The 12,686-nt window shown below is 41.6% G+C and overlaps 2 protein-coding genes across 3 annotated transcripts; one reads left to right on the top strand and one right to left on the bottom strand.

Annotated features, from left to right (window-relative positions):
* The first annotated feature begins 635 nt into the window (after nucleotides 1–635).
* Nucleotides 636–1,693, top strand: LOC125720014 (growth arrest and DNA damage-inducible protein GADD45 gamma-like). Its single transcript, XM_048994951.1, has 3 exons — nucleotides 636–802; nucleotides 919–1,126; nucleotides 1,242–1,693. Exons 1-3 carry the CDS (start codon nucleotides 660–662, stop codon nucleotides 1,353–1,355), a joined length of 465 nt encoding a protein of 154 aa, XP_048850908.1. The 5' UTR covers nucleotides 636–659; the 3' UTR covers nucleotides 1,356–1,693.
* Nucleotides 1,694–2,329: 636 nt separating this feature from the next.
* creb3l3l (cAMP responsive element binding protein 3-like 3 like) lies at nucleotides 2,330–12,658 on the bottom strand. 2 transcript variants are annotated; one of them, XM_048992122.1, is made up of 10 exons: nucleotides 12,553–12,658; nucleotides 9,422–9,590; nucleotides 8,523–8,877; nucleotides 7,989–8,086; nucleotides 5,979–6,065; nucleotides 5,204–5,310; nucleotides 4,934–5,002; nucleotides 4,535–4,619; nucleotides 4,111–4,204; nucleotides 2,330–3,819 (listed from the first exon to the last, which is right to left on the bottom strand). In XM_048992122.1, the coding sequence occupies exons 2-10, from the start codon at nucleotides 9,557–9,559 to the stop codon at nucleotides 3,458–3,460; spliced, it is 1,395 nt and encodes a 464-aa protein (XP_048848079.1). In that variant the 5' UTR covers nucleotides 9,560–9,590; nucleotides 12,553–12,658; the 3' UTR covers nucleotides 2,330–3,457. The 2 variants fall into 2 exon arrangements, with proteins under 2 accessions (XP_048848079.1, XP_048848085.1); XM_048992128.1 differs by having other exon boundaries at nucleotides 9,422–9,559.
* Between the last annotated feature and the right edge of the window lie 28 nt (nucleotides 12,659–12,686).

Raw genomic sequence — 12,686 nt, 5'->3', positions numbered from 1 at the left:
CACTTATATATGTAATCTCTTACGAAACCGCTTCTAAAACCAAAAGGTGACTAGGGTAGACTATGTTTGAAATTAATACACAACATCCACGAATTCGCTTTGTATGCCTACCATTAGAGAACGGCTGTTCATTCAAACACAAGCAGCAGATTGTGGCCGGCACACGCTGTTCATTTGCATCTGTATAGAAAGGCTAATAATAGCAGCGATTTCAGACTTGGGGCCACACAATAGGCCTTTCAGCCATGCCTTTTTGTAGAGGATCGTAGCTCCACCTGTCGATAGTTTTTTTTCCTTGGGGGTCGGGGGGTGGGTGTGTGTGTGTTGGGTAGGGCCTTTTTCCTTTATCGTCACTTTCAGTATAAGAAATTGTAGGGAGAAGTATACGGGTTAGAAGGGGTGTAGTAAATTGGGGTTGTTATGATCTTGACTAAAAAGTAAGATTTCTTTGAACGCAAGATTAAAATTATGGAGAACAAAAGTAAAGATATTACTGGTCCTGCCACGAGTACAAGTGAACAATTACATTAGCATAGCAAAGGTCCCCTCGGACAGCCAATGACATGTCGAGATGCCAACAATAGCGAGGAGCCCCACCGTATAAAAGGAGGGAGCGAACCGACTGCAACACACCGCCTGATGCACACGAACTCATCGCAATGACTTTCGAAGAAGTGCTGGTTCAGAACAACGCGGAAGCTGCTCAGTTTGTTGGGGAAACATTAGAAGATGCATTGACTGTAGCTAAGAATAACGACTGCCTTACCGTCGGAGTATACGAGTCAGCTAAAGTAATGAACATGTAAGTATGCATTAAACAACACTTGGGATGTAAGCGCGTTTGGAAACTGAGCGAAGTTCGCATTCGAAACTCTTTGTGAACTTGGTTAGTAATCCTTGTTTTGCTTTTCTTTGCAGTGACCCAGACAGCGTGTCGTTTTGCATACTGGCAACCGACGAGGAATACGAGTGCGATATCGCCCTGCAGATTCACTTCACCCTGATCCAGGCTTTCTGCTTCGACAACGACATCAACATTGTCCGAGTGAATGACATGCAGCGACTTGCTGATATTATCGGCGACAAGTCCGGAGATGTGGAAGATGCACACTGCGTTCTCATCACGGTATGTATCTCGTTATACGCACGCATCTGACTGTTAAGCATTTCGTTAACGCAGTTCGGTCTCATGGTTTCGTAGTCGGCGGTGCTAATATTTATTTTCTCTTGTATCACAACAGAACCCAGCTGAAGGTTCGTGGGAGGATCCAGCCCTGGAGAAGCTGCACCTGTTTTGCGAGGAGAGTCGCAGAATGAATGAATGGGTGCCCGAAGTAACTTTCCCGGAGCGCTGAAATGGGACTAAATATGGATTCTGGAAACCTGAAGGAATTACCATCCTACCAGAAAGGACGATGGGAATCCTAAACACACACTGGGTGTCCCCGAATGAGGATGCAGTCCCAGGAAGCCCCGGGATAGGTCGGAGATCCCAGCGATGGTCGGTACCTGCCCGAATAACCAAGATCCTTCTACTGGACGAGGTCTGGTGCGGCAGGAAGAGGAGACAAGAGTTTGCTTCAAGAAACTTGGGAAGCGAACTATACGGAGAAACGCATTTGAAGAAGTAACAGCATGAAGATGGAGAACATGCATTTCTTTGAACGTTTGTTTTGTAACCGAAATAATTGAACGCGAGCACAAATGAAAATGATCTTGCGTACTTTTGTAATCGAAATTAATAAAAAGGTCAAAGAATTTTTTTTGTGTTATTTAATGCATGGATCGTACTCTATTATAATTTACCGACCGATTGTAATAGAATAGATTGATTATAGAAGTGTGTGTCTGAATCTTGCAGTAAAATAGAGCAGAATATAAAGAAAGAGGGGCGGGGGGTGCACTGGCATTATAACAAAGCGCCCGTCGCACGCCTCGGCCATCTGCATGTGAATGACACGAGTACAATAGTAGCACCTTGCCCCTTAACATCTTGAGGCCCATTATCCAGCAGATGTCCGAGCTGCAACTGCTCCATCTGCCAGGGTGGACGGGTTGGGGGGGGGCTCACACAGTTTTCATCCAATGCCTCTATTGTGTACAAAGGGCCCCTTCAAGTCTGGCTGCTAGTTTGTAAACATTTACGAAAGTATCCAGAGGCAAAAGTGTTCAGAATTTCGAAGATACAGTGTTTTATGTTGATATCTTAAATACACCCTCATTGTTTTGCTAATCAGTGCTACATAATATGAGCATAGAATTATAAGCTATTCAGAAATATCAAATTTCACATTATGAAGTGGAATCAAAAAAGGGAAAAATGCAGGAATACCGTCACAGATAAAGCATTTAATGCATATTAACATTCAACGAAAAAATGTGCAAAAGTGCAAAAATGTAAAACAAAATCATTAACAGGACTAAGAACACATTTGATTTGACTTAAAAAAAAACAGGTACAGAAAAAAAATGGGGAAAATTATTTTTTTATACCATTTTATACATGAATACATTCTGATCAACAGCATGTTTCATCAGTAGGCTTTTTATGTAACTGCATGAATACGATTCAGAAATGCTTCACTGTCATAACAGATCATAACATCTTCACCTGAATGCATTATATAGTCAACAGTTGCTTACATTTGTACAGGAAGAAGAACTGCAAAGAAAGTGAGGATTTTGGGTAAGAGTCACAGACATTATTACAAACAATAGAGCAAAAGCTGAACAGGACAGATAGAGTTACGAATATTTCATCTGGAGGTTTTCCCTTCTGTTGCAGTTGTTCAACAGGTACCACAGACAAGCTAATTAATCTGCTTAAGTTTATCACCTGCGTGAGAGCAGTGCTGTCAGATGGGAGATCATGATTTTGTCACTATATTAGCATCGAGCCATTTCATCCTTCTTAACTGTAAGGAGACTTGGAAAAAAAAAGAAGGAAAAATCACAATCGCCGATTAAAAATGAAATACTTTATCTTAATAAATCAAAAGACAAGTACATTGAAGCTATTAAAATATGCGAAAGGATTTCATTATTAAAAAAGTGCATGAACAGCACAGCAGCTAGCTGCAAGCTGAAGCCTTCTCATCCTTTGCTACAAGGGTAAAGAGAAACAGGATTGTTTATACATGCCCAACATTTTACACATCTGAGATCGTCCACTGAAATCTTAATTTACTGTCAAAACTAAATGTTTAACTTCTTTCATATGATTTTGTTTGCAATGCCCTCTTTTTCTGGAGAAAGTACAATGCATAATAATAATAATAATAATGATAATAACAGTAACAAACTTGTGAAACAGGAAATGCAGTGCATATACAAAGGACAGTAGGTCCACCAGAACAACCCTGATCTCCACATTTTGAAGATACTTTTCTGTTCCATTTAAAAGTCAAGGTGAAACACAAAAACGAGGCTTTTAGAATAAATGTTAACATCTTCGTTTTTACATTTCATCCGAGTGGTGCTTCTGGATGGTAACTGTGATCGATTTCTGCTCCCTCCAGTTTCTGTCGGACCCTGGAACGTGGTACTCAATGGGCGGTACAGGAGTTTCCAGCAGCCTCTCACCCGTGGAGCTGGCCGGCTTCAGCTCGGACTTTGGTGGAGTCGGGAAATCAGAAGACGAGTTGCTGTTGACTCCAGACTCGGACTCAGGATGCTCCACCTGCTGGTAGTCTGGAGTGTGACTCTGACTGCTGGTGAACTTATTTTGTAGAACCAGGAGGTTATCCTCAGCCTCAAACTCCAGAGGAGGAAGCGAGGAGCCCTCCTCAACCGGAATGGAACGGATAGTTCTTGACAATACTGCAAGACAAAAATATACAATTAGCTACAGGGAGAATTATAAGATATGTATTTTAAATAAAGTGTCTGCTTAGGACAACCACCCATTTTTCCCTTACACCTCCGATCTATGATCACACAAAATCTCAATTTGTCTCAAAATTTGTCTGGTAGCCTTAGATATACGAAACATGCTTCTCAGTGAGGCAAGCTGAGATAAAGGCATCCTTTGACAGACCACTGCAGCCAGCCGTCCTGAAGGGTCAAAGGTAAACTGTACATCTCCCTCTGATGGACAGCGGTGAGAATTACCTCCTGAGGGTGCATATAGATCCTTCTGATTCCCACTGCTGCCAAAGGGGTTGACAGAAGGAAAGATGATCAGGCAGAAAGACAACAGGAACACCTGGACATAAAGAAAAGACAAACCATTAAACAAAGCCAGTGGCATTACCTAAGATGCAATCTTTACGTTTCTGTCCCATCAGTATTAATAGATGTTTCCATATGTAAATCACTAGGTCTAACAAAGGTAGCTGGATAGCACCCGAAATCGGATTATCGATTACCGGTTTATTAATGATTTACTGAACAGCCACAAAATCAGACCATGACACTGGCTGAAATGTGAAGCCCTGCCTCCACATTAAGGTTTACTGCTCATTACCGTGGTAAACCTGCTTGTGTGTTTTGGGGATGAGCAGACAGATGGGGGGGTTCAGCACAGTGGACTCACCATGAGGCAGGTGCTGGTTGTGCTCGTCTTCATGGTTGAGAGTTTTATCAGAGACTGCAGTTTCCTCACCTGTTCAATCAGAGACCTGTGACAAGAGATCTTATAAATAAGGCAGAAGAGACCTTGTACATTTAGAAGAAGAAAAATGGCCGACAAACACTGGGAACATTCACCAATAAAACCAAGATGCGAGAGTGCATGGAATAATGATGCCTCTGTAGCTCTACGGAATAAGAACGACTGCTATAGGACGTCCCCCGGGTACAGTTTGATCCTTCCTCAGAAGTACAATAGCTGACTGATCATAAGTCATAATGTCCCAAGTCTGCCTGCTGCACACAATAACAGCTGCTCTTTGTAACATGAACAGAGCGAAACAGAAAGAAAGCGCAGTCTTACATGTTTTGTTTCTGCAGGGTTTGAACCTTCTTTTGCAGCTCCTGATTCTGAGCAGTGCAGACAGCAACCCTGAGGAAAGGCCGTCCGTCAGACACACAACGTATGAATCTCAGCCCACGTCAATCTACACCAGCTCTGTAGGTCACAGGCAGCATTAATAAAATGGCACAACTTATCATCTAGTCTACATGATTTTCAATTGCATTGTTTGTATCTGTTCATAAGGATTTTCCACTGTAACACAGTGATTCCACATTTATTATTACTCACCTGTTCTCTAACCCATCCACATAAACCTTCTTCTTTTTTCGGCTTTCCTGCGCAGACTGCTTGTTCCGGATCTTTCTCCTAATCCTTTTCAGAGTCCTCTCCTCCGCCTAAAACAGTTCCAGAACGACTCAGGATTGTGAGATGTAATAATACAATAAACTTTTTACTGATGCCAGACAGAGAGAAATAATGAAATATGAATTTTTAAATATTCAAAAGTATTAAAACTGCCATTTGTCCTGGGGTGCGGCTCACAACCAGTAGGTGGCAGCAGGGAGAAAAAATTCTACTCTTTGCTTTTATAAAGGATCATAGCTAGAAAAATATTAATTAAAAAAAAAACATAAGTTGTCTCTTCAAGGTTGATACCAAAGGTTTCCAGTTTAAATCCAAAGTAAAACAGGACCACTGTACCTTTGAGTGAATATCTATGTGAATTGGTTTTATTTTACTTTTATCCATATGGAGGCCGATTTAATCCAAAGTGACTTTCAAGTGCATAAATACAAAAAAGTACATAAAATGTGCATGAACGTCCAGCTGGCATCATATGCTGTCAGTGGCTAAACTTTCTTCACAACTCTCACTAGGGACATGTAGTTTGCTTACTGTGGTTTCGTACACTTAGACCCTGATAAAGGAGGTAATGAAGGGCAGTAGCTGCTCGTCTTCTATGAGGCTGTGGTCTCTGTGTTCCCCATCAGGCCTGTTTAAGCCTTGGTCACACATTCCACATGGCCTGGGATAAGAGGATACCGAATCACAGGGACCGTACCTTTGTGAGGGGCATGTCAGTCGGTATGGAGGCACCCTCTTTTGTGAGAAGTCTCTTCTCTTCAGCTGTCAGAACGATTTCCTGGAACTGGAAAAAAAAAACCTCCTTCAGAATGTACTCATTCTACTCCTTCACTCAACTCCATATGTGCAGTAACATAGTAAAAACAGCAGGTGGCGCTCGAGAGTTTTATAAGGCGTCTCTCCTTTGCCCAGCTGCAACTGGCCCCTTTTCAAGCAATTTTCATCCTCACAATCTATTTGCACAACACATTGCACAATAATTTATCCCACCCCCCCCCACCCCAAAGTGACGCCCACATGGTTGTAGGTGGAGCCAAACCAACAAAGGTCAAGTCTGCAGTAGAAAGACTGAAAGGAAATGGAAAGTTGACAGCACATGCAAAGGGAGATGTGGGTGGCATTCTGCACTCCTCCCAAACTGCTGGGGGAACCAAGCTGCATAAGAAATTAGATCACTGGAAAAATTCCAAACAAAGAAAAATGAAAATCTTTCTAGAAGAAAATATCTTCCTAAAATTCAAAAAGTATATACCAATCACATATGCTGTATACACTTAAAATAAAAAAAAAACACTGACAAACTAGTGCAAAGTTCCGAGCAACAGCAGGAGATGCAATCAACAGGGTTCATAGACTTTTCGATCAATTTCAGTGACTTTCCATGACTTTTCCAGGACTTCAAGCTAGATTTCAAAGAAACATTTTCTGTTCAGCCCATTCAGGAAAAGCACCATAAACTGTTATATGATCATCATTGCATGACATCATTACAAACATGTACTTTGTGTAGAGGAACCAGCTCTTATGATCTTGCCTTCATCCTTTGGATATGGATATACCTTCCATTGCATGTCATTTTACAGACATGCATGTTGTTTTTCCCCCTTTTCAGACACACCCCATCAAAAAAGCTGCATGGTTTCATTCCAGCTGTTCTAGCCATCACCAGATAGTCAGTCATTCATTTATTCCTTACATTTGCAATAACAATTATTGAGCTGTAAAAGTTAGTGATAAGACAAACTATTTGTGCATGCCATTAGAAATTACTTTAATATGTCACAAAAGTAAGAATGAAATAATGTTCACTTGAAGTATACTCAATATGTTATAGCAGGGGTGCCCAAATGCAGTCCTGGGGGGCCGGAGCCCTGTATAGCTTAGTTCTTTCCCTGACCCACCACAAATGATTCAGCTCAAGAGCTATGTGGTAATTAGTATAAGGAGTTGAATCAGGTGTGTTAAATGAGAGGAAACCCAAAAATGTACAGTACTCTGGCCCCCCAGGACTGGAGTTGGGCACCCCTGTGTTATAGGATGTCTCTGCTAGCCTGTGCTCACAGCACAGCAGTCTTCACAGGTAGTACACTAAGTGTTTATCTGCGAAGTGCACTGTAGTGTCTCAAAAGGTCACACACAATTGCACACACGTTCATGTCCTTTTTGTACGGTCTGACATATGGACTTCATATGGTCTTTACACATTCTACTCTTCAAGTTAATATTTTTTATATATAAAAATATTTCTTTTAGCATTGACCAGCAGACCATACTAGATATTTGACGTTGCCAACACAAATTTCTGTCCCAATGGCCATCCATACTCACAACCTGTGCTGACGGGAAGGTATAATCAAGATTCCGCCCGAGAGAGATTTAAAATAAATAAATGAATAAATAAATAAATAAATAAATAAATAAATAAATAAATAAATAAATGCAGTTCTTAAAAATCCCAAGTCTTTTTTCAAAAGCTTTCTGATATTTCTTATTTTCCATAACTTCTCTGGGTCTAGAAAACATATTTTCTCAATTTCATGGATTTTTCCAGGATACTCACAAAACCTGATTGAAGCTGCACAGTGATCGTGCCTGAGGTAGACCAGGGGGAAGTTTTTAAAAAAAAAAACCAAAAAAAAACCCACAATATCACTGAATGGCAGTAAGATACAACAAACAGGGTAATCAGATGTTATAAGACAATTACCTCATTTGCTTTAATGCATGGTGTGGGGTCCTCTATGGCCAGTGTGCAGGGAAGTTCATCAGAGTCCATTTCGACCACACTATCAGTGTCCCAGTTGCCTGGTAGGACAATGCAGATGTACAACCAACTAAATGCTTTTTCAACAAACGTGTCAGATACCACTACAGCTACTACAGTATTATAACAGTCTTAGGATGGAGTAATATAAAATGAACGCAATAATACTACTTACTCCCAATTACTATCAATATCGCATTTTTGATCACCTGAGAGATAACAGGATGACATGTATAACATGTAGTGATTAAAGGGTAAAAATGCAAATCACAAGGAAACAGAGTGGGGAAAATATGATGACTGAAAACAAAAAACAAATAATTACGATTCACAAGATCCCCTACGGTAATTTCTGTAAAACCACAGCATCGACATATTGTCAGACAGAGAAAAGATGACTGGCGGTGAGAAATGTGTGAGTGGAGAAGCACGTCCTAACCCCAGTACCCACAATCCTCCACTCAAGCAGCTTGCTACCTGGGTCCACATCAATGAAAACGTCGGTGTCCGGCTGCTCCGTCCTCACGCTCAGCAGGGTGTCACCAGGCGGCTGATCCTGCTGGAGGAAGTAGCAGTGGTCCACATGAATCACTTCCATTGTCACGGGGCTGGCCTCCGACTCTACCTCCGGCAGGGAGGTGAACCCCATGAGCCCGGGGCTGTGGCAGGGGGCACTGTCCGAGTCACTGTTCCTGGGACTTTGGAACTGGGGGTTGCCCACATCGGAGATGCCACTGTCACTTCCTGGGGGAGAGAAAGACTGGACAAAAGCAGCGTCATCTTCTCCCAGAAGGCTGTTAAGGAAATCCTCTGTATCCTGACTGTTCAGAATCTGTAGCAAAAACATATATGAAAAACACAACAGTAAGTCACTCTTCTTAATCAACACTAACATGCAATACATCAATGAAATGAAACAGAAGAATTTTTTCAGAAGGAATTTATATTTGGCAAATTTTAGCCTGTGACTCAGACCAGGATGGTTCTGCTGTCAGTATCCCCTGTTAAAAGCAGATATTATGTGTGTGAAAAGAGGCAGTGTGTGGTATGTGTGTTCAGACTATGCCTGCGCTCAGAAGGTTGCCAGTTCAGATGTCGTGATTAATAGAGTCCAGCGTTGAGCCCTTGGGAAAAGGCCTAACCCTCAAACTGCATCAGGGATTCAGTGATCCTGCTCTCTCAAATGTATGTTGCTTTGGACAAAAGCATCTGCTAAATAAATATAGAAGAAATATAGATGACTAAAATGACCCACTGTTTGCAGGGATTTAAGCCCAATTCAGCAGTTGTGGACAATCGCACACACAAGTCTCGACAGGGTCAGAGAAATGGTTTTACCCCCCTGAAAGAGGTATATTAAACAGCATTATACTTACATCCTGCCCAAAGAGCCAGTCCTCAATGTACAAGTTCCCTTCACCGGAGAAGGGGTCATGTGGTCCATGGTCTTCATCTAAGAACAGACCGAAGAGGTCTGTGTCGTCCATCTCCGGTAAAGCATCAGGAACTGACATCTGCCACAAGAATCCGGGTGTGTTATCGTCACTGTGAGGGTAAAGAGGAGCAATCTCACCTGACTGGTCTTACACGTCTTTGGTAGTTGCTCAGTTCAAAGGGCTAATGGCCCACACTCCAGAAATGGCTCCAACTCCAGTCTAGCACAAGACTCTCCCCCACACTGCCCCTGCTCCGTGCATGTAAATTGCTGTATTATACCGACAAAATAAGGCACTTCACAGTGAAATCGTATCAGTCATCCTGGTGTCTAGTGTATAAATAGTGACAGAGGTATAGCAAGTTTTATCATAGTACACTTGGGGTTTTTTACAGCAATAATTCTTGCATACACAGGACAAAAAAAACAACAGAGAAGCGACATCAAGTTTGAATCATCGTTTTTATACTGCTTGGTATCTAGCATTAACAGCCAGCTGAATTTTCAGTTCCTGTAGCTCCCCTCTTATGCCACCTACTCCTGTGGCTTTGAGCTGTGAATCTCCTAAACATAAATTCACATTATAAGAGATCAGCTTCACCGGAAGAATGGCTCTACTGCTACACATTCTGGGTGTTGAGAGTTTCATGCTTCTGAGGGTCAGGCCTCCAGGCAAAAGGGCTTGACTGAGACATTAAAGTTCCATGAATATAGCGGCACTGGCAGAAAATCTCCTGATAAAGCATCGAGAATGTCTCTAGACATTTATAAGGAGAAAATGAGCTCTAACACTGAAGAAAAGGCTGAGAAGCCTGGCTTCCTAATATCCATTTTACCCTGGGATTATAAACAATATTATAAATTAGATGTTAGCAAATGACCAGTAAAATACCGTATAAAATCCTAAACTACAAGTGATTTCGGGAGAAATGCTATTTAAGGTTAAGTTATAATGTTACTTATAAGTGTTTTAATATATATATTAACAACAAAAAGTTTTTAAAAGTTTCTGCTGGTTGAGTTTGAGAAACTGATATCATAATAGTTAGGAAAGAACTAGCATCCCTTTAATTTTTCTTATCAGTTAATATTTTGTTACTGATATAATCAGTAAACTGAATTTTTAGATTCTTAAAATATCACGGCATCTTCACACTCAATGGAAAAAAGTGTTTTTTTTATTTCAGGAATCAGCCAGCTGATAGCTTTGCCCTTCAAAATAGAGGTGATGCAGTGCGTTTCCCCAGATTGCCATCTTTGTGTGTGTAACAGTGTGATAATGTGTTATGGCCCAATACTTCACTGGCACTGCAACGGCTCCTCAAGAGGGGCAGATTGTGGTTTGGAACTTGAGCACGCCTTGAAGCTACCGGGTGCCGGGCTGAAGCACTAGCTCACCGGGATTTTGTTCACTCTCACCTGTCCATCACCACCACCATCACACTGCCGTACCATATTTACCCCCTGCATTCTGAACCCATCGAGCTGGTAAGTGTGACAGTCTGGCATATGAACAGCGTGGCACATGTATCACTGTGACTGTATGTATGAAGGGTCAGCTGCAAGCCTTGTACTGCCTTGTCGTCATTTTTGGATACAGAAAAAGGACCAATGAGGTTAGATAGGACTTCCAAATAGCTTCTGCTCTGTAACATTCAGGGACACATCACATCATAACCAAAGGATTGTTGAAGACCAGTCCCATTCCTCTCATCATTTACATTTTATTTATCAGACATGGACCCAGCTACTACCTACCATGATCCTACAAAGCCCAAACAAATCCATATAGCCAGTCAATCCAGCAGCTAGAGGCTGTCTCTGAGCATGACCCTAATCTCCTCCAGCTCGATACCTTTATCAGAAAATGAATTTGCAGGAATGCACTGTGTGGTCCATGCCCTCTGCACAGTGATCCCCAGTGAACTCAGAGCACCCTCATGACTCTGGAGAATTATTTGAGGATTTTGAGAATAGGGGTAGATGTTACTAAGACATTAGATGGTAACCAGGTGTTCACAAAGATAACAAAAACGTAGTCCATGGTTGCAGAACTGCATCAGTTGCAAAACAGGCTCCAGCACCCCTCATATGATGGCCAGAACACCCTGAGGAGTGCTTGTACGTGACCTTCACTGGGAAGTTATAGGCGTTTTGCTTTAGCAAGGAGCTGCAGTGGTTTTCAATACTTAAGAGTCCCAACAAGCCCTATTTGCAGCGTTTATTCTCAAGGTTTCACCTTAGTCCTTAAGTCCTTTTTGCACGTGGCATACATTTGACTGGCTCAGTTGGTTTTGAGGAGGTCCTGCAAATCTGGACATCCTTCGGTTACAGAACCACGATACAATCCTCCACGAGCCCGTCACAATCATCATACTTTCTTTCTAGTTTGAGCCCCATGGAAAGAGTAGGATGTTTTGTCTGTTGGAATTACAACGCCGTTACATTAAAACGATAGTGGTTTGTGATAGCCGACCAAGTAAAAGCGGTGATAATTAAAAGTCGACATTCAAAATCGCTTAAAACCAGCTGCCAGTAAAATAGCGATTAGACCCGCACCGTACACAGCGGGAGGACACTCCCACGTCCACGTGACAGCCGAATAAGGGTGACGTACAGAATAAACAAGACACGTTCAGCCATTAACCTATTGTGCCAAACAATCTAATCTAGAAGCGCTTACTAACATTATTTAATGTACAAATCCCTAAATGATTCCCCATGCGTCACAAACCGTTGTTAAATGCACAAATGTCACAAACTGTCAAGTCGAATAGCGTCGCTAGTGAACGCTCTAGTCTGGCAATTAATTTTTATAATTAATAAAGCATTTTTGCAACCATGTAGCACTTGTGTTCTGATTACCCGAGCCAACCATTATAAATTCAAATTTACAGTTCACGGATAAATATGTTGGCATACGGCTAGAAGGCACTAAGTAAAATACACCGTTGTATACAACGTTGACTAGTCATTTTTAACAAAACCATCTTACAAAGCCGCCAAACCAAAATAAGACCAAAATAAGATACACTGATTTAATAAATAAAAAAAACTCCGGCATCTTATTACCTTTTAATGGATTTACGATGTCGCAGAAGATATGTATGTTATTAGTTCCTGGATCTCTTCTCTCTTGTATTGTAAGCGGAACCGCCTTCCTTCCTGATGAAATCACCTTCCAACAAGACAGAAATTACGTCATC

The sequence above is a fragment of the Brienomyrus brachyistius genome, chromosome 2 (assembly GCF_023856365.1).
Source record: "Brienomyrus brachyistius isolate T26 chromosome 2, BBRACH_0.4, whole genome shotgun sequence".
NCBI lineage: Eukaryota > Metazoa > Chordata > Actinopteri > Osteoglossiformes > Mormyridae > Brienomyrus > Brienomyrus brachyistius.
This window is presented reverse-complemented; position numbering and strand designations above follow the sequence as displayed.

Excerpts from the sequence above, each read along its gene's own strand:
- LOC125720014 (XM_048994951.1), top strand. The coding sequence starts at position 660 with ATGACTTTCGAAGAAGTGCTGGTTCAGAACAACGCGGAAGCTGCTCAG. Across the intron at positions 803-918 it reads TCAGCTAAAGTAATGAACAT|TGACCCAGACAGCGTGTCGT; the intron begins GTAAGTATGCAT and ends TTTTCTTTGCAG. Across the intron at positions 1,127-1,241 it reads CACACTGCGTTCTCATCACG|AACCCAGCTGAAGGTTCGTG; the intron begins GTATGTATCTCG and ends GTATCACAACAG.
- creb3l3l (XM_048992122.1), bottom strand. The coding sequence starts at position 9,559 with ATGTCAGTTCCTGATGCTTTACCGGAGATGGACGACACAGACCTCTTC. Across the intron at positions 5,003-5,203 it reads GTGGATGGGTTAGAGAACAG|GGTTGCTGTCTGCACTGCTC; the intron begins GTGAGTAATAAT and ends GCCTTTCCTCAG. Across the intron at positions 3,820-4,110 it reads TCTATATGCACCCTCAGGAG|TATTGTCAAGAACTATCCGT; the intron begins GTAATTCTCACC and ends TTTGTCTTGCAG.